The sequence below is a fragment of the Culex pipiens genome, chromosome 3, assembly GCF_016801865.2.
Source record: "Culex pipiens pallens isolate TS chromosome 3, TS_CPP_V2, whole genome shotgun sequence".
Lineage (NCBI taxonomy): Eukaryota > Metazoa > Arthropoda > Insecta > Diptera > Culicidae > Culex > Culex pipiens.
The window spans coordinates 27,215,946-27,241,742 of record NC_068939.1 but is presented as its reverse complement, the minus strand read 5'-3'; the positions used below and the strand labels follow the sequence as shown (position 1 = coordinate 27,241,742).

General features: G+C 35.2%; 2 protein-coding genes across 2 annotated transcripts in view; one reads left to right on the top strand and one right to left on the bottom strand.

The window, feature by feature from the left end:
* LOC120417386 (uncharacterized) overlaps positions 1 to 11,159 on the top strand; it is a 74,419-nt gene extending 63,260 nt beyond the window's left edge. Inside the window, exons 9-13 of the mRNA XM_039579405.2 lie at positions 1,342 to 1,539; positions 1,607 to 1,812; positions 6,674 to 7,073; positions 7,138 to 7,264; positions 10,636 to 11,159. Coding sequence (XP_039435339.1) covers positions 1,342 to 1,539; positions 1,607 to 1,812; positions 6,674 to 7,073; positions 7,138 to 7,264; positions 10,636 to 10,745 — 1,041 coding nt within the window. The 3' untranslated portion in view covers positions 10,746 to 11,159. The remainder of the gene's footprint in view (positions 1 to 1,341; positions 1,540 to 1,606; positions 1,813 to 6,673; positions 7,074 to 7,137; positions 7,265 to 10,635) is intronic.
* A 3,462-nt stretch (positions 11,160 to 14,621) lies between these two features.
* Positions 14,622 to 21,040, bottom strand: LOC120417387 (adenylate kinase). Its single transcript, XM_039579406.2, has 3 exons — positions 20,881 to 21,040; positions 20,662 to 20,785; positions 14,622 to 15,833 (listed from the first exon to the last, which is right to left on the bottom strand). Exons 2-3 carry the CDS (start codon positions 20,764 to 20,766, stop codon positions 15,213 to 15,215), a joined length of 726 nt encoding a protein of 241 aa, XP_039435340.1. The 5' UTR covers positions 20,767 to 20,785; positions 20,881 to 21,040; the 3' UTR covers positions 14,622 to 15,212.
* Between the last annotated feature and the right edge of the window lie 4,757 nt (positions 21,041 to 25,797).

Genomic DNA, 25,797 nt, shown 5'->3' with positions numbered 1-25,797 from the left:
GAAAAAAGGACAATTAATTTCTAAAATATTTATAGAGAAAATAAAAGGCTGGAAGAGACTTTAAAAAACTTTAACTGTCTTGTTTCTTTTACTTCTATCCGCTGTATTTCAGCAACCAGAGGTTCAATCGTCCATGTCTCTTAGTCAATTTTATTGGAAATGTTCTCAACTTTTCGAGAAAAAAATTGTCTATGATAATGTAGGATTTTCGCAGGTTTTTAAAGGTTAATTTGTTAGAAAACGAGTTCAAAACTCAGTTTGTTTTTTTATACGCTTTAAAAAAGAAATGTCATTCAAAAATCTTTATTATTAATGAAAACAAGCTTTATGCAATCATAAATATTTATAAAAGAATATATTTTTATAAGATCGAAGACATTTTTTCAATTTAATATTTGCAAATTGAAAAATAAATGTTTTGAAAAATAATTGTCATTTTAATCAACTGATTCTGACATGAATAAAAAAAAGTTATCAAAAAATATATTTTTGGGAGCTTTGACAATTAACCTTCAAGGGTTAATCCTGCACACGTTGTTCCGGTTTTTGATGAATTTTCAAAATGAAATTTTCATAGTCGTAAAAAAAATCCCAAAACATTACTTATAGATAAGTTTTGGGTAAATTATTTAAAATTTTAAACAAAAAACTATACACAAAAAACATTTTGGTTATATTTTAAATTTTAGGGTTGGTTATGCAATTGAGTTGTATTTGTAATTATTGATAAAATAAAACAAAAATGCATAAAATTACATAACAATCAGTTAAATCAAAACAATGCAATATATATGATTCACAATCTTACGTTTAAAAAAAATATTCTTTACTATAAAGTTTTTCAGCCGGAGGCTGGTTCAACAAAACTGGTCCAAAATAAATATTTTTAATTTGAAAATAACGAATAGTAACAAAAAATAAGTTTTTAACTTTAAGCTAAGTTTTTTTAATTTTAATATATTGAATATTGAAACTATAAAAAAAAAACTTTAATGTTCTCCCTCTTACCTTCAAATCTGCACAAAAATTTCACCTTCAGCGAAATAACATCCACCTCATTTTGGAGCCTAATTGGACAAATAAGATCTGCTGTTGCATGCACTTATCCACAAGGCAAGAAAGTAAAAGTATCGAAACTTCGTAGTATGATCCACAAATCGTTATCCGAAATTTCGTGGGGTGAGCGTTGTTTCGCAAATAAAAAAGACATTTTGGATTAAGGGGGCAACGCTCCCCAACTCAAAAACAAGCAAAATTAACTGAGTGCCTCTGAAAGGTAAGTCAAGGCAACTCGCAAAAACGGTTCTCGTTTTCTCTTCCTTTCTTTTTCTGCCCGCGAAGGCCGATCTGTCCCAGCAGGGCGAACTGCTGCTGCAGGACTCGTTCCAGGTGTGGACGGAGAGCAAAAAGGACCTCCGGTTGCGGCTCAAAACCCAACACCGGCACATCTTTCTGTACCAGAAGGCGATGCTGTTCTGCAAGCAGGGCTCCAAAACGGGCCACAACAAGAGCACCTACCAGTTCAAGCACTGGCTACAGGCGAGCTTCTGCGGACGCGTGCGGATCGACCTTAAACAAAGCTAACCCCTCAAATTTATTTCCACAGATGTCCCAAATTGGCCTCACGGAATCGGTTCGGGGCGACCCGCGGCGGTTCGAGGTGTGGCTGCAGGGTCGCCAGGAGGTGCACACCATCCAGGCCGGCACGGTGGACATCAAGAACAAGTGGGTCGCGGAAATCAAGCGGGTTCTGCTGAACCAGCTGGAGGAACTCAAGGGAGAGAAAATCAAGCAGTACGGACTGAACCACAAGTGAGTTGCGAGTTTTTATCATCAATTGAAAAAAATATATGAAAATTCAAGCGATATCACTTTTTATGTATCTCCGACGATGGAAAAATAACGAATTTGTCATATCGGACAGATTCCAAGTACAGTCCAGACTCGATTTTCCGAAGCCTCGATCATCCGAAGGTTTGTATGAGACTTCGGAATATCGAATCACGATTTTTTTCGCATTTCTTCATTTTCTTATTTTTTATATCAAAGTCGAGTTCTGCGACCCCGTTTTAGTAAAATTTGAATGATTGATTGCCTCAAAATGAACAAAAGCCATTTTTCAGTTTTTCGTAATTTTGGCTGCCATCTTGGATTTAAAAATTCCAAATCATTTTAGAGTAATTGAGGGTTCATACTAAAGTTCGACCATAAAAAATAAGACAAAAAAAACAATATTTTTTTCGTGATTGGATTATTCGAAGTGAATTTTTTCTGAGGCCTTCGGATAATCGAGTCTGGACTGTATTAGTTTCTTATTAATTTAAATAAAACAGCAAATTTTAAGACCGTTTTCACATGATAATGAAACTTTTGATCGATTTTTATTTTTTAAAGAAAGAAAACGTTTTAGTATTTTTGGTTCTTTTTTTGCTGGCATCATTAAAATTTTGAACACTTATTCTAAAAAAATCTGTTTTTCAGGAGTATGTTGTTGTTTATTTTATTACGTGACTTTAAGGAGTATGAATGTTAACAATTTATGCCAATTCATTTTTCGGATGATAATTAATAATAATTAAGATTACTTATATATTTTATAATATTTGTCGAAAATGTTGTATTTTCCATAATTTCAAAAATCTAAGGTTATATTTCAAAAGATCCCATAAACAAAGGAAATCCCATACACAATAGAACAAATGAATCAATTTGAAAGGTGTAAAATAGAAAGTTGTAATATTACCTCTTTTATGATGTAATGTTACCTCAATGCTAGCCTCAATGTATACTGAAAAAGTGACAAGACACTGGAAAAGTGGTTAATTAACACCTTTTTCTGGCTTAAAATATGTACCTCATTTATTATGATTTTTTGTACTGTGTAGCGCTTTTGAAAAAAACAACGTGACATTTTACACATTTTTTGTATTTTTTTTTATTTGGTTAGAACTTTATGGAGGGCGTTCCTATGACTAAAAAAGAAAATGTAGCAGCATTGATTTGTCCATAAATGTCTCCATACAACAACTTCAGCTGTTCATACATAAATAGTAATCTAATTTCGAATTGTTTGCCTTTTTTTAGATATTATAGGCTTGATTTTTTTTTATTTTTGAAGAAATTTTCTGAATTCTTATAATTTGTTAGAAAATTGAATTGACAAAACTTTATATTTTTAATTGAATTGATAAAAATTGATTTGTTGTCTTCGACAAAGTTATAGGTTATGCAAAGGATAAAAATAGTTAATACACGGAACAAAATCTTATTTTTTGTTCACTTTTAATCATTAAATTAAGGTGAAGCCGTTGATCATTTTCGAGAAAAATTGATCATCACTATAAAATATTCTGTATTAAATTCAATTTAACGAATTTCAGCACCAAAAGGAATCAGCATCTGCCGGTTGTTACCTTTATGAAGCCACTGAAGGAATTTTTGATCTAAACCAATTGTGCTTCAAAATTTATATAATGTTGTGGCACAGTCATTGACGTCCTAGTTGGCAATCATTGATTAATGACAATTTCCATAACTTTACAAGGAATGGGATAATCGTTACCAAAAGGAATCAGCATGTGTAGGGCACTATTCTAAACAACTTGTTGAAGGAATTTTGTCAAAATATTGAAAGCAACGCAAAATTTATATCTTTGAACGAAAAATTATGGCAATGATGGAAGTCTTCACGTTAAGGAAGGTGTAAAATCTGTTACCAGAGTCATAATCAAATTTGTAATCGAAATTATCTACAACAAAAATGAAATTTGTGTTTTTTTTTTCTGTACGTCACCACCAACTTCCTCGATTGGTTTGATTTTCAATGTTTGAAAAGAAACAATTTTTAAGTTTCCTGTTTTTTTTTTTCAAGCACTAAATTTCGAAACAGCTTAAAACAGTTCTAGAGTTTTTTTTAAAAGGTCCAATAAACCAAATTTCCAGTTTTTGCTTTTTAGGTGGTTTTGAAACCGCCTTGAGTCAGGGGTATCAAAAAACACCCAAAAAGCAAAAACATTAAATTCGGTACATGAGACCTTTTCAAAAAAACTCCAGAATTATTTTGGGCTTTTTCGTATGTTTTGATCTGGGTGCAGAATAGTGGTCCGCAAAGCGGCTTCAATTTAGAACTGTCAAAACGGAACCAATTTACTGTTTGAAAAATGATGTCAAGAAGTGGCAAGTATTGTAATCGATCTATAATTTATTTTGTCAGGAATAAAAAGGTCGAGGGCGTCGAGCTTTTGAGGTATTCAAAGTCAACAAATCTTAAGAAAAGGTTTGAAATCGAGATTGGCATAATTCATCGCTAACATTTTAATAAGCGCTATGTCTCATGCTAATGGCACCTGCCAAATAACATTGAATAATCTTTCTTCTATTTTGGCCGCCCATCGTTTAGTCTACGAACGAAAAAAGCGCAAAGAACTTAATTTTTCAGCGAAAACATTAATATCATCAGATGCAAAATGTTTCAAAACGAGTCACTTCAGCAGCAAAAAATCACGGCCACGTCACGACTGCCATCCACATATAAAGCGAGTGAAGTCAAAATCGAACCAAGATCGAACCAAGTTTTTGGCGCGTGGCTTTTGAAAATGTCGTATGCGCATCGAACATAAATAAGAAAAAATAAAACTTTTTCTTTTTTTTCTTTTTTACATTTAATCTCAGGGGACAACTAGGGGAACAGAATTTAATTCCGTCAAGCACCTAATGTTGGCATATCAGCACTGTGGTGTTCAGTGCAGCTAGTTTAAAGCTTTTTTGACTGAAATTTAATAAGTATTCAATTCAAACCAACGGTCAGGAAGAATCAAACTAATTTAATTTTATTTCAAGGTAACTGAAGCTATTAAGATTTTCAGTTTAGTTTTGGGAGTTTGGTTGTATTGTATCGTCAAGTAGAACTTTGTTTTATTGATCTAATAAATGTAAAATGTGGAAAAATGTAGGTAATAATTGTAATATCTCGCAAATACATGCAAAAGATAAAAACAAAACTGACAAAAAAATAATTTGGGGACAAAATTTATGTATTTATTTCATACGACCTTTTCAAAAACCACACGTAAACAATATTGACAGCGCCTTTGGGGGGACTTCAGGAAACTGCATGCGTGTCAGATCCCTGCAAAAAATATGTCACGCTTAAGCTTGAACATAGCATTCTACATTGTTTATGTTTACAGCTGTAGTGCAGTTGTATTAGTGAGGAGCATTGAGGATCATTCGGAAATCACGTTACGCATTCTGTCTCTTCAGCACCCAGGTTTTGATTTTTATTGAAAAAAAGCTATAAAACACTGTGGTTGGATTTTTTGCATTGAAAATTCAATCAATAATATCCGAGAAATTGCCATTTGAATAAAGGGTTGATTCGGTGACTTTGAGAAAAACAATTATGCTAAAGGGCAGAATACTGGTACTAAAAATCGTTGTTTTTTCGCTTAACTATTTTTTCTGAAAAAAAAACCCTTTTTAGAAGAGTCAAAGATCCGGTCCTGCCCCTCGCAAAGACCCCAAATCGATCTGAAAATACCTTCTCTAAATGCGTGTTTTTCTAACATTTACATGGCATGGACAAAATTTCATCCAAATAAAAAAATACTAAAAAATCAAATTTTAGAAATGGTTAGACGAGTCAGACACATTTTTTTTTTTTTGAAAGAAAAAAAATGAATTTTTTTCTCAAAATTAGCCTTTAAGGGATTACATACATGTAAATCTTCAAAAATGTCCATGTCCAAGGTTGGTTTGAGCACGCATTTAGACTTTTTTTAAATCTTTTAGCAGCGCATTAAAATATACATTCCAAACAAAATATGAAGACTTTTGGACATTCGGCAATGGTACAGCCGAGATATAGATATTTTAAGTTAGCAGTTTCAAGAAACGGGTGCCACGATATCTCAACACTGCTTTGACCAAATCAGCTCAAAATTTTGGTGAAGACTCGATAAACTATGTGCATGACGAAGGCCGATTTTTAAAAACTTGATTATAAAAAAGATAGAAATATTTTTCTGTTTTTCATATAAAAAATCGTCAGTTTTTGATTTTTGCATTTTTTAAAAAAGCAGATTTTCAAAATCGGGCTTCGTCATGCACACGGGATATGTCCTGGGAGTCTTCACCCCAAATTTCAGCCAATTTGGTCCATCCCATCTCGAGATATCGTGGCACCCGTAAATCAACTCGGTGTTTAGAGAAAAACGTTCACAAAGTTTGACAGTTCGCTTTGCGCATGGCAAAATTGTGAACTTAAATCGTCTTTTACTCTGTTCAGTCATGAAATATCTTCAAGAAACTTTCGGGAGTGATTTAAAACCATCTTTTTAGTGAATTTAGTGAATTTTCTGAATATGAAATTTCGTGATTTTCTACATGTATGTAACCCTTTAAGTGGTTATATCTCGAAATTGTCTTTAGGGACCATCCATAAACCACGTGGACACTTTTTTGGGAATTTCTTCCCCCCCACCCTTCGTGAACAATTGTCCATACAAAAAAAAAACACTTTTTTGTATGGATCGTGGACAATTGTCCACGTGGTTTATGGATGGTCCCTTAAGAAAAGATGGATGTTTTTAAGTAAATTAAATATATTAATAATATTAGCTTTAAACGCCTAAAATTAAAAAAAATCAAACTTCTCTCTTCCCTTCCCCTGCAGACCCCTTCGTCACACGTCCTCGTGGGACGTCCCGCCGACGATGCACGGCACCCCGAACCGAACGATGAGCTGTGACCAAACGATGACGACGCCGCAGGGCCCGCCACAGCAGACCCAGCCGGCCAACAACATCCAGCATCCGATGATGGGCGTCAGTCAGGATGTGATCTCACGGTTAGCCCACCTCGCCAACGACCACGGTGGTCATGGCCACGGCCACAACCAAGTAGGCCACCAGGACAGCATGATGAGTGCGACGGGAATTTCGTCGTCCTCGTCGGAACATGACAACCAGGAGACGAACGCCTGGAGCTCGGACTATTCGAACAGCGAGGACGAATTTACCCACGGCGGAGGAGGAGGGGGTGGTGGCGGCGGCGGAGAGGATGGAGTACTTCCGGTTGGAGAAAATAACCAAGTTTGTTGGATTTTGTAGAGATAACTTATTTGCTGTTTTTTTTCAGGGTCATAAATTTGTATCGCTCGCGGACTATTGCGCAATGGGCAACTCCGAGGTGTCTATGAAGGAGACGGACATTGTGGAGCTTCTAAAGATTGGATGCGCCGGCTGGTGGTTTGTGAAAGTTATCGGTGAGTAACGGGATGAATTCTTGCATTCTTGTACAAAAGGTTCTATCTGCGAAGAAAAATGGTGGTACTGAAAAGCTCTTTAATTAATTATTTTTAAAAATGAGCGATTTTTAAATATGATTTTTTCAGCAATCATTTATTTATCCAACGAGGCTCTGCCAAACTGAATAAATACGACGAGTGCTAAAAAAATCGAATTTTGGATGATTTGAATAGAAATTTTAGTGGAAATTGTTTCCTCGTTTTAGTTTGGCGTTCGAATTGTGCTGCCATCTGTTATTTTTTAGTGCAAAAGTGGAAAAGTGCTGAGTCATCGTCTAAATGATGTACACTCAAACCCCGATGGTTTGACACAAACTGTTGTCAAACGAACGGTGCCACTTTTTAGTTTGACACCCCTTTTACACGGAGTTCACATATACATCCAAACTTTTGTTTTGATAGTGTGCGTAAACGCAGTGTAAAAAGTGACATTTCGTCACTTTTTAGTTTGACTTTGACCAACCAACGGGGTACAAACTAAAAAAGTGTCAAACGAAAAAGTGACCAACCACCGGGGGTTGAGTGTACTTCATCATCAGCACGCAAAAAAATAAGGCATTAGGTTTATGCCGACTCGATTTGGAGGTTAGAAAGGAGTGCATTGTTTACATGGCCTTAGCACAGTTCGATGCGGTCGTCGATTTTGTTCGCAGAAATTCGTCGATAATCGACGAAGACCATGTAAACAGTGCACACGAGCTGTCAAATGACGTCACGGTGTAAAACCTAATAGGGTATTTGTCCCTATTTTGGGCCTAGTACCTATTTTGGGTCTACTAAACTTAATTCAACGAAATTGAGCATTTCACCAAATCTGGCAGGAATCTGCCACTTGATAATGATACGTGCAGTCATTATCTTCATTTTGGTGGGCAAGAATAATTTACTTTTTCCTTCTAAATTAGAAAAAAAAGCAATAAAAATAGCACTCTTCACTTTTTTTTTTTGGCAAATCGCTAATTGCCCATTAGGGCGAAAATTTTCACCGCTTGTTGACACTCAGCGCCCGGCTTTCATCGTTCAGCACACGAATGAGAGCCGTCCCCCGGATCTCCAACCACCGGCAATATGTTTTTATTGGTGGGTGCCACAATTCCACTGCAAAAACAATCACCAAACTGCCACCAAATCAATAAAATAACTGATTAATAACTTCGTCCATTTCGGAGAGAATGGCTCTATATTCAGTCCATTTGACACTTCTACAAATTGTGACAGTGTGTGTGCGCTTTTCACAAGTTACAGTGTTTCTTGCATATTACGGGCTTGTTGTTTGGCTACGCAACAAATGTTTTATTATGTTTAAAACTCGTAAAGAATGATATAAATCATGTAAAAGCTAACTTTGCACGTAATGCAAGTGAAATCAATCGTTCTAATGTTGATTTGTGGCTTAAAACATCACAATGATTGAGCATGTTTGTCGACCGAATTTGTGCGGCTGTACTGTGCGAGCTGGGGCTGAACCGTACGTCAAAAAAGTTCGCCACGTGCTTCGAGATTTCAACCAATCAGAAGGTAGGCCGAAAATATGCACAAAGAAGGTCGTATGCTAGGAGCAATATCCCCAAAATATGGATAAAAATGTTCTAGTTTCTCGTGCTTTTCAGAAATATAAAGTATTTTAGTCAAAAATGTGATTAAGTAAGAGCATTAGCATTAAAAAACCAACTTATTCATGTAATAAAAGCAAGGCTGCCTATAGCAGCCTTTGAGAATACATCAAATAAAAAGTGCGCTCGGCTTAGTAGGCCCAAAATAGGGACAAATACCCTATTTGAATCAACAAAACGTTTTGTTGATTTGAAAACATTGAAAATCATGATTTTTGTTGAATCAACGTAAAACGTCAAAGCAGCTTTTTCAAAACAACAAAAGACTTTTGTGGAATTGAGAAAATCAAGGTTTGTTTCAACGCAATTTTGTTGTTGATTTTATTCAACAAACAAATTGTTGGTTCAATCCTCGTACAGGTTGATTCTACAAAACATTTGTCTGCGTGAGCTCTTTAAGAGCTTTGAATTGATCTGTCTTGTGCATCTCTCCAGCAAAAGCGAAAAACTCGGGAAGCGTGAAAAGATCAACACCGGTATCATCAACTTGTCCCGGGGGATTAGCGTAATTTAGAGGTCAAACTTAAGCTCGACAATTAAAAATAAGACAGCAAAAAAATTTTTTTTTCGTGATTCGATTATCCGAGGTGAAATTTTTCCGAAGCCTTCGGATAATCGAGTCTGGACAGTATCTGTATTTTGAAAATATTTATGTTTTTCAAAAAATCACTAAAAATATTATGTGCTCCAAAAGTGCCAGCGTACAGCCCCCTATTTTTTATTTTATTAAAAATAATGTCATAATTCGAATTCCCGGACGCTTCGAAACCCGGACACCTCATCTTATTTTATCAATTATTTGAATATGAATTTGCATTATAACTGACAAAACTGTGTTATTTCATGAATTCTTACATCAACTCTCATTTCAAATTGGTTTGGACGCTGTAGTCAATGTCAAAACAATTAAATAAAAATAAAATATTAGTTAACCAAAAAATAGAAACATTTCACTGAAATATTTCAGAGGCGTGCGAAGCACCGGGAAGGCAAAGCAGGAAATTATAGTTCTGATTTCCTTAAATTCTAGTAAAATTCTGTACAAAGTTTCGATTATTTTGATGTTAACAGCTTATTTGAGACCTATAAAGAATGCCATTCACTTAAATTTCATTCGAATTTGTGACGTTACCCAATTTTGGATTTTTTAAATTGTACTCTTAACTGAAAAAAATCGAACGGTTCAGAAACTTACTGTTAATTTACTATAAACTTTGAAATAACCCTTAGTAAAAGGGATTTTTTGTCATTGTTATGCTTCTGTCCAAAATTAATACAAAATATCAATGAATTTTCGAACATATTTTTTTCTTGGAGTTTCACGTCTTTTTCTGATCCGTGGCCCCAAAATTCATCTTCAACGTTATATGTACAATTCATCCTGAATAGTTAATAATCATTTGTATAAATTTTTCTTTTGTTGTTTTATTGTTAGAAAAAAAAACAAATTAAATGAAAAAATAATTAAAAATCTAAACATTCAACAATCATGTAAAACATATATCAATAGTTTTCGTAAATTATGTTTTATTATTATTGTTTGCACAAAAAGTGAAGCTGTTAAATTATGAAATGGAAGGTAAAGGCATAGATTTAAAGGAGAAAAGACAAGTTTTTGAAGAAAATGTACCAAATTTGACAAAACGAAAATAATAATGAATATTCAAACGAAAAAAAAAAATAACTCCTAATATTTTTTATTCCTTTAAATTATAGGCACCGGTCTCGAGGGATGGGCTCCGGCAGCGTACCTGGAACCGATCAACCGAAAGTCGTCCCGCGGTCTTCGTGGTGCTCGCAGCCAGGACAAGCTGAACGAACATTAGTAGGAATAAAGTTGGACAGGGCAAGTTTAGGGACAAACGCGTTGTTGCATGCAAGCATTTTCTGGGACAATTTTCACCCGTTTCTTCACACTTTTTCACCATATCATCAAATCCGTTTGTTGGGACAAATCAAACCGTACAGTTAGACATTATTCACACACATTCATACACGGACTAGCCAAAATATACATTCGATGAAGAGACACAAAACAATAGTGCTAATACTGTATAAAGCTAAGTGGAAAACAATATTGTGATGAGTGTTTATTAGAGGTTAGGATTGTGAACCAAAAACCAAACTAAACTAGCAATAATTATTGAATCACAAGGAAACGCTGGCGTGTAAAGAATAGAGTTCCGTGCACGTTATAAGCCGAAGAAAGTTGGATAAAATACACAATCGTTGTAACGTTAGCTCTAATTCTGAGAAGTTCTCTCTCCGAAAGAATCGCGTTTTCGTTGCTTTTTGATCTTTCTTTCTTTCAGACATTTCCCAAAACACTGAGAGGAAAAAGAGCTTCTGTCGTCGTGACTCTATCGGTGAGAGAGCGTCTTACCGCTTCTCTCTGCCAACACAATCTCCCTCTCTCTCTCGCTCACTCTATCTCTTTTAACACTCTATCGCTCTAGTCTCTGCAATACCCACCCATGCGCCAACGCTAAACAATCCAATTCTCCCGAATCAATCAAGTTGAATTTAACAAAAAAAAAATCCTTAAATGTTATCGAGAAAGTCTGTTTAGAAAAAACGAAATAAGCCAAAGCATAAACAAATAATAATAACAAACATCAATTAGCGCCCTATCAAATACGCAATTACTTGTCGATGAGGCTCATTTTCTCAAACCAACAACAACATCAAAAATTGTGTGTTATATAAAGCATGATAGAAACACTGGAAAAATGAAACAATAATCAATTGGTGACGAAAAAGTGCGCGGAAAAATTAACTTTTTCCCCCGCAAACCTAAAACACGACGACGAAATGAAAAAGAGGAAGTACTCTGTGCTAGTTTTTAATTTATTTATTTATTGGTCACAAACTTGTTTTCATTTATTTCCTCGTTTTCCCCCATTTGTGAATACTAGCTGTTAGAAAGATGCTTACCAGTTCATCCCTCTCACCTCTTTGTTTTAGATGAGCATTATTATCTTTTTGTTAAGTTTGATCCTGCCGTTTGTACATTCTGCAATTTCCCCGTCAATACTTTGGTTCCTTTTATTCTGTAAAGATGTTTTTTTCCTGTTAGTTTTTTTATATAACTATTTTGTACAGTATTTGATTGGCACTCGTGGAAGAATCATAGTTGTTTAGGGGGGATGTCCCTTTTTTGGGCGGCAACCACATCTCAGCTTCGTTTTGTAGCAAACCTAATTGGAAGTCAACGTTTGTGCGAAGCAGACGAAAATAAGTGAAAAAAATGTATTTTTATTATACCATTATTATAGAGTTAATTTTTATATACACACATGAAAAAAAAATCAGTTGAGACGGTTATTGTACGAAAGCGCGCTATTATACTGAAGGAGGCAAAGTTTTCTGCAACAATAAACGCAATAAACCATTATAAATAAAAATACAACAAAAAAGGCAATTGTTAGTTCGCGGTATGTAACAGTTGTAATTGGACGCAATAACGGAAATAATTGTTTGCTTTGTAAGAAGAGTAAGAAGTCGGAACAACACATTTACACACATACAGCAAATACAGCTCTAAAAACTCGAAATACTGAGGCAGAAACAGTTTGTTAATCAAATTAACAATAAACGAAACATTGGCGAGAACAGTTTTTGTTCTGTGGAAAAATTTAAATTGCTGGTTCTTTCATTGCTGATGACATTTGTCCATGATAGTTTTCCCATTTCAGGTTTGCCATTCAAAAGATTTTGACATTTTCTCATTTAATTTTGATATTACATTTTACATCATTTAAAAAATGTGTTGGTGGTTGTTACACATGACCAGTATGACAAAGACCTTCGCCCCATGCTCTCAACTTTCAAATTTTAATGGATGATTGCCTTAAAAATTACTGAATTCATTTTCTCAACATTTCATCAACTTAGATTATTTTAAGCATTTCGATTATCGGAAGATCAAGTCCATTTTCATGTCCAGTATTCAAAACCATGACGTTTGATAACCATATTGCCCAAAATCAATTGTTCCTTCAGGACATTTTGGCCATTTTGGTCATTTTGACCATTTGGTCATTATGGTCATTTTGACCATTTGGTCATTTTAGTCATTTTGATGATTTTAATCATTTTGATCATTTTGGTCATTTTGACCATTTTGGTCATTTCGTTCATTTTGGCATTTTTTGTCATTTTGGTCATTTTATTCATTTTGGTCCTTTTTCATTTTAGTCATTTTGTTGATTTTGGTCATTTTGGTCATTTTGATCATTTTGCTCATATTGACCATTTTGTTCATTTTGGTCTCTTAGGTCATTTTGACCATTTTGATCATTTCGGTCATTTTGTTCATTTTGGTCATTTTGACCATTTTGTTCATTTTGATCATTTTGATCATTTTGGCCATTTTCACCATTTTAGTCATTTTGACCATTTTGATCATTTTGTTCCTTCAGGACATTTTGGCCTTTTTGGTCATTTTGGCCATTTTGGTCATTTTGGTCATTTTAACTATTTTGATAATTTTGATCATTTTGACCATTTTAGTCATTTTGGCCATTTTGGTCATTTTGGTCATTTTGATCATTTTGATCATTTTGGTCATTTTGGTCATTTTGGCCATTTTGGTCATTTTGATCATTTTGGCCATTTTGATCATTTTGGCCATTTTGGCCATTTTGGTCATTTTGGCCATTTTGGTCATTTTGATCATTTTGGCCATTTTGATCATTTTGGCCATTTTGGTCATTTTGGCCATTTTGGTCATTTTGACCATTTTAGTCAGTTTGGCCATTTTGATCATTTAGATCATTTCGGCCATTTTGATCATTTTGGCCATTTTGGTCATTTTGGCCATTTTGGTCATTTTGGTCATTTTGGCCATTTTGGTCATTTTGGTCATTTTGGTCATTTTGGTCATTTTGATCATTTTGACCATTTTGGCCATTTTGGTCATTTTGACCATTTTAGTCAGTTTGGCCATTTTGATCATTTCGGCCATTTTGATAATTTTGATCATTTTGGCCATTTTGGTCATTTTGGCCATTTTGGCCATTTTAGTCATTTTGACCATTTTGGTCATTTTGGCCATTTTGGTCATTTTGACCATTTTAGTCATTTTGGCCATTTTGATCATTTAGATCATTTCGGCCATTTTGATCATTTTGGCCATTTTGGTCATTTTGGCCATTTTGATCATTTTGATCATTTTGGTCATTTTGGTCATATTGGCCATTTTGTTCATTTTGGCCATTTTAGTCATTTTGACCATTTTGGCCATTTTGGTCATTTTGGTCATATTGACTATTTTGTTCATTTTAGCCATTTTGGTCATTTTGACCATTTTAGTCATTTTGATCATTTTGGTCATATTGGCCATTTTGACAATTTTAGTCATTTTGGCCATTTTGATCATTTAGATCATTTCGGCCATTTTGGTCATTTTAACTATTTTGATCATTTTGACAATTTTAATCATTTTGGCCATTTTGGTCATTTTGGCCATTTTGATCATTTCGATCATTTTGGTCAAATGGTCAATTTGGTCGTTTTGTCATTTTGATAATTTTGTTCAGTTTGATCATTTTGCTCGTTTTGATGATTTCGGCAATTTTTATTATTTTATTCATTTTGGACATTTTGAAACTGGCCGAAAGGTTCAAAATGAACAGCATTAATTTTATTTATTTATTCAGAAAAAAGGGATTTCTCAATCAAACTGAATAGAATGCACATAGTTGTGTTACCATTCAACCATTTATCAAGTGTGATCCATTGATTTTATTTTTTAATCCTCTCCACCATTGAAAGAGTCTTCAACACGATGCATATTCAGTACAATAGATATTGCTCTTCCATCTTTTTCTGTCTTGACAAAATAACATTTAGCGCCACCAATTTTTGTTACGCAAGTTGGCAACAAGTTTGTCCCTTACGTAGGTGTGAATGTGTGTTTGTGTATGTGTGTGTACCGTCGATAGTTCGGTATTCCGTTGTTACAGTACAATAATACAGATGTTTGTCTTTTTTTCCCCCTTCGATTGATCAAGTTAACAAAAATAGGCTCTCTAAACTATCCTTCCTTCTTTCTCTAGAGTCAGCGTGCGCGGGGTTAGCGACCTTGTTGCTTGTGTTGTCAATTTGATTTAACTACAATTATTCTCGGATGGCTCCTCTACTAAATGCTTACTAAATGTTGTCGTTTTTTTAGGAAACATTGACGTCACTTTAAAAACTTATCCCGCAGTAAAGGTAGTGTGCTGGTTGTTCCGGATATAGATAGATTACGTCTTCGTCGTCGTCTTGTTGGTGATCTTCCTTGTTTTTTTTTACAGTCCCAACCGTGCTGACCGCTGCTTCATGAAGATACTGTCAATGTGCTCAAACACTTGCGATGCGCTCCGGGCGGCGTCCACCCGGAAGTGCAGACCGCGCAGGGCGTAGTAATCGGCCAGCGGTTTCGTCTGCTTGTGGTACGACTCCAGTCGCTTGACGAGGGCATGGGCATTGTCATCGCTGCGGCGCATCAACGGCTCGCCGGTCACGTCGTCGGTCATGGCGACCTTCGGTGGGTGGAACTCCTCGTGGTACGAGCGACCGCTGGCCTGGTGGATAAGTCGGCCGGTGATGCGACGCACCAGCAGGGAATCGTCGATGCCGAACTCGATCACGGCGTCCAGTCCGGTGTTGCGCTTGTCCAGCAGCTGGTCCAACTTTTCGGCCTGCACCACCGTCCGGGGGAATCCGTCCAGCAGAAATCCGTTCCGACACTCGGGCTTGTCCAGGTTCGAGTCGATCATGTCCACGACCAGGTCGTCCGACACCAGCTTGCCCTCGTCCATGACCTTCTTCAGCTGGGCACCGATCTTCGAGCCGGCGGCGATTTCCGCCCGCAGCATGTCTCCGGTGGACAGGTGACACACGCAGAACTTTTCCTTCAGCAGAGGGGCCTGGAAGAAAGGGGAAACGTTAAACATTGAATCAACTAGTACTCACTATCACCGAGAGGAGTGGCACTCCTCATTGAGTAATTTATTTTTGTTTAGACTTTCGCTTTCGTTCTGACGCGCCCCAGGTCAGTATCAATCTGAGCAACACAGCTTAGAAACAGGCAAAACGAAATCGTAGGGACTTAAATCAGCGTGAGGAAGCAGCTGAAAGTTGACCGCGCGAAACGAGACACCCCGAAAAGATTGTGGTGGACGGACGGTGCGGCGTAGAGAAGCCGCAGCTTACGTTTTAAAATTAGATTACGTATTCGCTGCTGCTGATAGTAAAACAACATACGATGTGTGCATGCGGGTTTTGGCCATGCAGAGCTATAATTTAATCTGCACGCAATTATGAAACCGAAAAGAGCTGTCTATTTAGGGTGTAAAAATATCACCTTTAAATAAATGTCTTATTAATTGTTCCTGTCATGTGTTGATTTATCTGGGCAGTTCTGTTCGCAATTCGCAATTTTCAGTGTAAGAACGGGCCTTGACCGATCTTATGCACCAGGTTCCCGACGAACACGCACTGCCCTTACACCTACATCTCACCCTTGCTCTGAGTCAGTACGAGCGACACGCTAGAACACGCTTTGAGTGTTCGTGCCAGGCATGCACACCTTCTTTTCCGGTTACGCATTTTAACTCGGCCGGGGGTGGTACATTACGTAGGGTTTGATGTAAGTATAAGCGCCTAACCATTCAAAGTGTGCCTATCAACTTTCATTAAAGCAAAAACTGTTTTATTTTTAGTTTGAAATTAAAAACTAATTGTTATTTACTGTGTATTGTTTTCTCCTGAAATCTTCCCTATTGTTGAGTCTGTTTATCTGTTGCTATTTCTTTTGTCGCGGTGTTTTGTTACAATTTTTGGTCCTAAGCATGTTATAAAGTTTACCTTAACTCTTTGATCATTCCAAAAATTGAGTAAGGGCTCGAACCTCACTTGTTTTAAAGAAAAGGGTGAAGATTGAAAACAATGGACAGTGAAGGAAATATACTATGTAAAGAATCAATAGTGAAAGAAAGATAGTAATTAATTAAAAGAAATTAACAATAGTTAATAAATAGAGGTAACAAACAAGCTTAGATTTTATTGAGGGCAATTTACAGGGAAGATGAGAAATTATTCAAATAGATAAATAAAGAAAGAGCACATGATAAACAAAATTGACATCGCTGCCAAATTAAGGGAAAGCAGACAGTTTGTTACAGCAGCATCAATTGGTAAAATAGAGTGGAAAAGCGTTGAGAAATAAGAGAATCAAATGAGTAAAATCGAAATCAAATGGAGGATAGTAAACAGAAGCCGCGTTAGAAAATCAGTGAAACAAAATAAACAGAAGATAGGTGGTAGCTGAGAACGAAGAGAAGAGAAACGCTCGTTGTGCGATGTTTCAGGTACATTCACAGCAGTTGACTCAACATACTGCGAATCAAAACAATACCGTCTACAATCACAAATTACTTCCCTTTCCAACATTGACGCGCCCCTTTCTTTCAACCGTCTCTACTCTGACCCTCGCTGGTCAAAGGTTTACGAGTCGTTTCCACAGGCCACCAGCTAGGTTACATCTTGTCATCATGATGACTAAACCAAGCCAACGTGGAGGTAAGAAAATAGGACACTTGCAAGGAACCAGAGCCATGCTGTTTTGTCCAAGTGACCACTCAAATTCCATTTTCAAATTCCCGACTTTTTCCAGACTTTTCCAGAATGCTCAAATAATAGGCATTTCTCATCTAAAGAATGATTTCAAACAAAAAACTTTCTATAAGAACAGTAAATATTAACCAGCGAAAAAAAATGATTTAAAAAAAATCCAAATATAGGCATTTTTTGTAAATACAAAAACTAAACAATAAATAAAAAAAACACTTCAAAAATGGAATTTCATTATTATGATTCAGAGTAGAAACACAAACAATTAGTCTTTGGAAAAATAATCGAAAGTTCAACAATACTTAAAACTTCCATGTTATTTTTTAAATTGGCAAACGTATAGTTTTTGATACTTCGTTTCAACTGAAAATGACAAAAAGTTAAAGATAACTGAACATAAAATAGCGTCCCTATTTTTACAAAACTTTACCATCGTTTAAAATCAAAGAATGATTGAAACATAATTGCTGTTATTATTCATTCAAAGGATTTAGAAAAATGTCAAGGAATTCATAAAATTTAATTTTAATTTTGTAATTTTTGATATTAAATTTTCTAATCAATTTTTTCCCACTTATTTCAAGCAAAATAATTGAAGAAACATTTTTTTTAAACAATTTCGCAATAACTAAAAATTTCTTGGATTATTTTTTTGCAATTTCAATATTTTCTTTATTTTGGATTTTATTCGATATTTAGGTTTTCCGAAAACTGAAAATCAAGCTTTATCTATGGTAGGTAATTTAGCCATACTCACAAAAAAAGTTCAAGGGCAACATTTGGAAAAAATATATTTTAAATTACTAAATGAATTTAGTTAAACAATTAAAAATATTCACGGAAAAAACCATTGCCAAACTCAAGTTGGAATCTGTTACCAAATATCCAATTATGTGACAAAATGAAATAGAATTATAATTCTAAGCTGGCCATTATGCTCTATTTTTATATTGGATTTTCATTAACTTTACTGCCGTTCTACGCATAATTGTCCCATGTTCAAAAAAGTGCAAGTGAGAAAAACGCGATTGAAATTTTTCGATCGATTTCTGTGTTTCTACGCATAATTGTCCCGTGGGTTCTTAGTCGTCCTATGTGTCCCCAATCGCCCCAGTTAGTAGTTTATCACTCTTATTTATGATCCTCTTGCTATACAGTGTGTAAACAAGACTCAATGCTTCGTATAACTAATGATTCCGTGAAAGAAAATACTTGGTGGGACAATTATGCGTAGAAGTACAACGATGGGACAAACAGACTTGGTGTTGTTTTTGAAGATTTTCCGAACAAAGTACTAGATTTTATGGGTTTTTCGAAAAGTATACGACAAACTAAACTTAAAAATGTCAAAAGGTCAAAATCGTCAAAAAATGACATGGGACAATTATGCTTGGAACGGCAGTTTACCTCTTGTTTGATGAACAAAAAATAAAGCGATCATTTGATTCATAAAAAATATTATGAAAATCTGTGTCAAAGACTCCAATATTCATTAAGATTTTGAATGCCTTTAACAGCTTTTCTATACTCAAATATATTGAAATAGTCAAAAGAACCTTAAATTTAAAGTAAGTTACTAAAGCAGAAATGAGTGAATTCAATTTTAAAATTTTACAAAATATTACAAAATTATTCAAGAGTTAAAATATAATTTTCAATCAAGTATGCTCAGAATTCCCGACTTTTTCCGGCTTTTTGACAAAAAATCATAAATTCCCGACTTTTTCTCGATTTTTGGCGGATTTTGGCGAATTCCCGACTTTTTCCCGACTTGCACTACGGATGTAGTTGGGCTCCTTCCGGGATGTTCCTCGCCTGGGTGTCAACCGACGAGTATCATCAGTATCATGTTGGCCTGCCGAGACTGTATTCAAATTTGACAAAAAATGAATCGCAGAATGCAAATTTAATCACATTTCATGACAGCAGAAAAACAAAAAAAAATACGAATGCAGTACTTGTTCGGTAACTGGGCTGAATGAAAAATTACGAGGGGACCTTCGAGGCATAATATTTTCCTGATGAAATATGAAAATAAAGTTTACTAAAATTTATTTACATTGCCTACTTTTCATATTTCTTTAATTGTTACTTAAAATTAATTAAAAGTTTGAAAAACTTTGCATGATTTTTGCATCGATTAACCCCTCGGTAAATTCGTTTGTTTTGGTTTTTTGACGTTTGTCTGCTTTTTAACTGGGCTACGGCCCACTTATCGAGCGCCCAGTTAAACAACGCCCAGTTACCTAACAAGTACTGTATTCGAACTTTGGAAAATCGATACTTTGGATAATCAAGGCTGGATATTCGATTCTGGACTGTAATAAAAATAATAAAGGTTGTAGAATAGACCCCAAACTACCATTAAATCATAAATAAATCGTTGAAGAAAACGAATTTCAAATCCGTTTAAAAACCCAAACCCAAAGTGGCACATTCTATCCTTCCTGCCCCTAGCAATAAAAATCAAGTCAATTGAAAATTATTCAGAGAGTTTAATAGTTTTATTTTTCGCAAATTTTAAATTCATTGTTGTAAACAATGTAACGACTCCTGCTCGACTTTTGAAATCGGTTGCGGTCACTTGCCCCGATGAGGCAAATGAAATTAGATGTTTGCAGTATCGCTACTGGTTTTATCTATCCGTTCAATACGATAACAAAAGATAACAAACAACCACAACAGTGAGAAAGAGCGAGTCAATGATACGCTCTCCCGCGATAAATACTACAAACTACGCTTTCGTGATGTGGCTGGGCGTTCCGATTCACTCGTGACCACGTCTCGTCCCTCTAATTGGCAACGATGGCCTTGAAGGAATTTATATGAAACAAACCCGGAGAAGCAAACACCGAAGAGCATTTATCTGTTTTTATCTGTTAAGCGAAGCTTAAACTAGATCAAACAGCACCCTGCGGGTAGGATTTGTCCAGGTAATCCAGGAATCCGTCCCTCTACAGACATTATATAACTTGCTACAAAAATCATGCCTTGAAGTGGGGGGGAAACGCACGCGTTCAAAGGTCTTGCCAAAAAAAAATCACTTTCTGCCAATCAAGGTCACGATTTTTTTGCTAATTTAAATTTTCCTTCATTTTAGAGGTTCGGGAATCCGACTCTCACCTGTGTTCCCTTGCCGGAGCCGGGCGGTCCCAGCAGGATGGCGTTGATTCCGACCGGCGATTCTTGGCTCGGTTTCGCCAGCGGCACTGCTGCGGTTGGGGCCATCTTACTGCTTCTTCAAGCACTGAAAGCCGGAATCCGGAGAAGAAAAAAACGAAGAAATCAGAAAATCTCTTCACCGAGAGTCAATTTGGCACAAAACTACGATTCAAAACTAACCGGAAAATAAGCAAACACACGCGGGAATCGACGCTAGGTCGAAGCTTTACAACCCAAGAAGGAAACGAACGTCGGAACGGAACTGCCACGAACCACACCGGAGGAACCCGTTTTCGAACTGCACTGACAAACGACTGAGGGGTTTTTTTTTCTACGCAGACTGGTGCTGATTTTAGCATGCGGGCGGCTGATTTTGTTGGCGACTTATCGTTTTGTTGTCAACGCGTTGACAGGTAAGCGAAACGATCAAAACGGTCTAGGGAACTGTACAACGTGAGGAAGCACAGACAAGGCGAAGTGTTTATTTCATGCAATTTGATTTTTGAATATCCAGAGTTTTTGCCTTCCTCACCTCAATGAGGAAAGGCTTTAAAATCACTCGAAAAATGAAATTTAACCTCGTAGACCCACCTTCACGTATACCTATCGACTCAGAATCAAATTCTGAATAAATGTCTGTGCGTGTGTCTGGATATGAGTCCGTGCACCGAAAAATATGCACTCGATTATCTCCGGACTGGCTGAACCGATTTGGACCGTTTTGATCTCATTCGGTCCGTCTTGGGGTCCCACAAGACCCTAGTTAATATTATAAAGTTTAGAAAAGTACTTCAAAAGTTATGCTAAAAAAAAACGATTTTAGCTAAACTTCGGAAGATTTAAAAAGGGTGGTTTTTGTAAGAAAACCCGTCATGCTGTATGTAATAAGAAGGGTGTTTATTTGAAAGACCTTTCCAACGCGTTAAAAAGATTGAACATCTGACAACCCCATCAAAAGTTATGAGCACTTAAGTGTTATTTATAGACTTTTTTGAAGCCAGATCTCAAATAATTTGATGAAAAAGTAGTCCGGATCTATCATGCGGCTCATCGTTGGATAGGTAATCAAAAGACCTTTCCAACAAGCCTAAAAGATTGAAGATCTGACAACCCTATCAAAAGTTATAAGTACTTTAGTGTTTTTGATACACTTTTATTTATACACTTTTTTGAGGATGTGTAGTGTCTTTACTTTATGAATGTGAGGAAGGCACCAACCACCTAAAGGTGGATTAAGTAACGTTTTATTTTTAATATGTCCTAGTTTTGAAGACGTCTGTTCAGGTTGAAGGCTTTATTGAGAATGATCCTAAAGTTACAATGTTGGGACCTCAATAGCTTAGTCATAGCTTGCTAAGTCATAGACTACTTAAATCTTAGCTAAGCTAGTATATTACAACATTTCGGTCATCCTGAAACGGCGATGTCCTCATCGACGCAATAATCTGAAGAAAGCCATTTTTTCATATTATTTGGAGAACACACACTTTCAAATGGAAGACTGGAAACTTGGAACCCTTCAATATCTGTTATAAGGAAACGATCATTTGGCAAAACTTTTTTTATAACATATGGACCCTGAAATTTTTCTGCTAATTTATGTGTTGCAATTTTCTTCAAAACAATGAAATCTCCTTCTTTGTACATCGTTATGTTTTTTCGCTTTTTGTCTACTGAAGATTTGCTGTAATTTTGAAGATTTTCTATATTTCTATTTGCCTTTTCTCGAATGGTTTCTAAATTTTCTTTGGAAAAGATTTCTTGATAATTATTTATAAACGTTTCAATATTATTTTGATTTAAACTCATGTTCGCTTGTTTTTTCCCAAAAAGAAGCATACTTGGAAAATTTTTGATACTTCTATTGAATGTGTTGTTATAAATGTATTCAATTTTAGTAAGCAAAGTATCCCATTTTGAATTAGAATCATGTATGAGTTTTGCAAGCATTGGAGTTAAAGTTCTATTTACTCGCTCTGCTTGTCCGTTTGCTTCTGGAGTGTAAGATGCAGTTTTAATATGTTCAACACAATGACACTCTAAAAAATTTTCAAACTTTCTCGAGGTAAAACAAGTTCCTCTATCAGTTATAATTCTCATTGGTTTGCTATAGTAATTCATGTATAACTGTAAACATTTAATAACTTCATCAGTATTAGTCGTTTTAGTTGCATAAAACTTAACAAATTTTGTAAAACCATCAATGATTACTAAAATATATTTATAATTACTAGACGAGCCTAATTTTATTGGTCCATAATGGTCCATGTGAATTGTATTGAAAGGTTCATTACCTTTGTCAATACTTTTAAGAAATCCTTCTTTTTTCCCATCAAGAGGGCTGTAAAAAATACAAGATAAACAATTCAATATATACTTTTTCACAATTTTCTTCATATTACTAAACCAATAATGTTTCTTAATTTCAATCATTGTTTTTTCTACACCGATATGCCCATTTTGATCATGACAAATTCTTAAAATATTATCAATCATAGCTTTTGGTATAACAAGCAAACGAATTTGTTCATGTTTTCTAAATAAAATTCCATTTTGTAACTCAAAACCTGGAAATGTATTGATTTCCAAATGTCTCTTGATATTTTTAATTTTTTCATCTTGTTCTTGTGCCAAAATAATATTTTGTTCTATATCTTGAATATTTAATACACAAATCATCTGATTGATTTTATTTTGATCTTCACCTTCACTCATATTTTGCCTGCTCAAAGCATCTACATGCTGCATTCTATGTCCACTTCTATAATCAATTGTTTTATGATATTTGTCTAAAAATAATGCCCACCTTCCAATTTTCGGATTAATTTCTTTTTTCTCTAATGTTTGAGCCAAAGCATTACAATCAGTTAAAATTTTAAATTCAATGCCAGATAAATAAACATGAAATCTCTTGACAGCATAAACTACAGCTAATGTTTCTAATTCAAAACTGTGCAATTTTTTCTCAAATTCATCAGTTTTTTTGCTGAAAAAACTTATAGGATGGAAATTATTATCATTTTGCTTTTGCAATAAAATTGCCCCAAAACCATAAGAACTTGCATCACAATGAAGCTGTGTTTCTGCTTTTGGGTTGTAAATAGCTAAAATTGGTGCAGTTATCAGTTTATTTTTCAATTTTTCAAATGCTTCTTTTTCGACATCATCAAATTTAAATTGTGAATTTTTCTTTAATAAATCGTAAAGTGGTCTTGCAATCGTTGCAAATCCTTGAATAAATTTTCTAAAATAGCTTGTTAATCCTAAAAACCTTTGAACATCTTTTATATTTTTTGGTTCTGGAAAATTGGAAACGGCTTCAATGTGCGATTTATTTGGCCTTCTACCTTTTGAGTTTATTGTATATCCTAAATAATCAATTTCGTTTTGGAAAAAATTACATTTGGATATATTTAATTCTAATAAATTTTTGCTTAAAATTTGGAAAACTTTTTCTAATGTTGTTAAATGATCTTCATATGTTTCCGAAAATATTAAAATATCATCAATATAAACACATAATTTTCCTGCATCTATAAGAGGTTTGAAAATTTTGTTAACATATCTTTGAAAAACTGCTGGAGCATTACATAATCCAAATGGAACACATTTATATTCATACTGCCCATTTGGAGTTACAAATGATGTATATTTTGTACTTTCAGGTTCAATTTTAATTTGATGAAATCCAGATTTCAAATCCAAAATTGAAAATAATTTCTTGTTCCTCAACAATTCCAGCAAATCTTCAATCAATGGTAAAGGATAATTATCTCTCAAAGTGTCTTTGTTTAATTTTCTGTAATCTACACACATTCTTATATCACCATCTTTTTTTGGAATTAGAACTATTGGACTCGCAAAAGGAGAATTACTTTCTTTAATTATGCCTGATTTCAAAAGTTCATCTATTTTTGTGTTGACTTTTTCTTTTTCCGAGTGTGAAAGTCTTCTCGGTTTGTAATGAAATGGTGTTCCAGTTTTTAGTGTTATTTTCATTTCGTATTTAATTTCCTGAGTTAATGGTCTTTTAAATTCTGAATAATTTAATTGATACACATTTTGAAATTTTGCCAATTGATCATCCCTTACATTACCTATATTTTCCAAAATTAATGGATCCAAAGGTTTTTTGATTTTTGAATCTTCGTTTCCAGGTTTCTCAGTTTTGAAAATGGGTGTTCTAAAAATTTTGATCTTATTTTCTTCAATAATCGTTTTTATTCCAGGCTTCATAATTATATCTCTTCCAATTATTGCATCGAATGAAGACAAATCCGTGTCAGCAACAACCAAAAATTCAGTTCTGAAACAAAAATGTTGAAAAGATACATCTGAAATAATTTTGCCTAAAATATTTAGTTTGTTTCCTCCTAATCCTTTAAAAATTTTGTTTTGTTCAAAGCTCAAAATTTCAAAATCTAAAACTTTTGAATGTCGTACTAAACTAACCGGACTTCCTGTATCAAACAAAGCTTTTAAAGTTTTTAATGAATTTTTGAATTTTATATCTACCAGTCCATCAGATCCTTCCGTCTGTCCTACCAAGTCAGCCCTATCATTCTCATCCTCCACTGCTGCAATCCAGGCTGGTCCTCGGGTTGACGGTCCTCCAGACGTTGTTACCGCTGACGATCCTCCAAACGCTCCTCCAGGTTGTCCTCTAGGCACGCGATTTGACGATCCTCCAAATTGCTTCGGTCCAAAGTCCCCCCTTTTTTGTTGTCCCCTTTGATTACCAGCGAAAAATCCACAATTGACTGCAACGTGTCCTGGTTGATTACAGTTGTAGCAAATCTTGGGCTTGAACACCGGCTTCAACTGCACCAAACCAAACGCTCTCACCAATCCAGCAACAGTTTGAAAACGGTTGATCCTTGCTTGATTTTGAAGTGTTTCATCTTGAATTCCTTCAATAATATACTCAACGAGCTCGATTTCTTCAAGGTTGAGCGATGCAGCAAGCAGGCATTTGTCATTGGCGTAGTCCAGAAATTTTTCATTGGGCATCCATCTTCGATTTTCCATTTTCTTCCTCACCACGAACTTGCTTTCGACCGATGTAAAAGTGATCTTCAAAATTTTCAAAACTTCTTC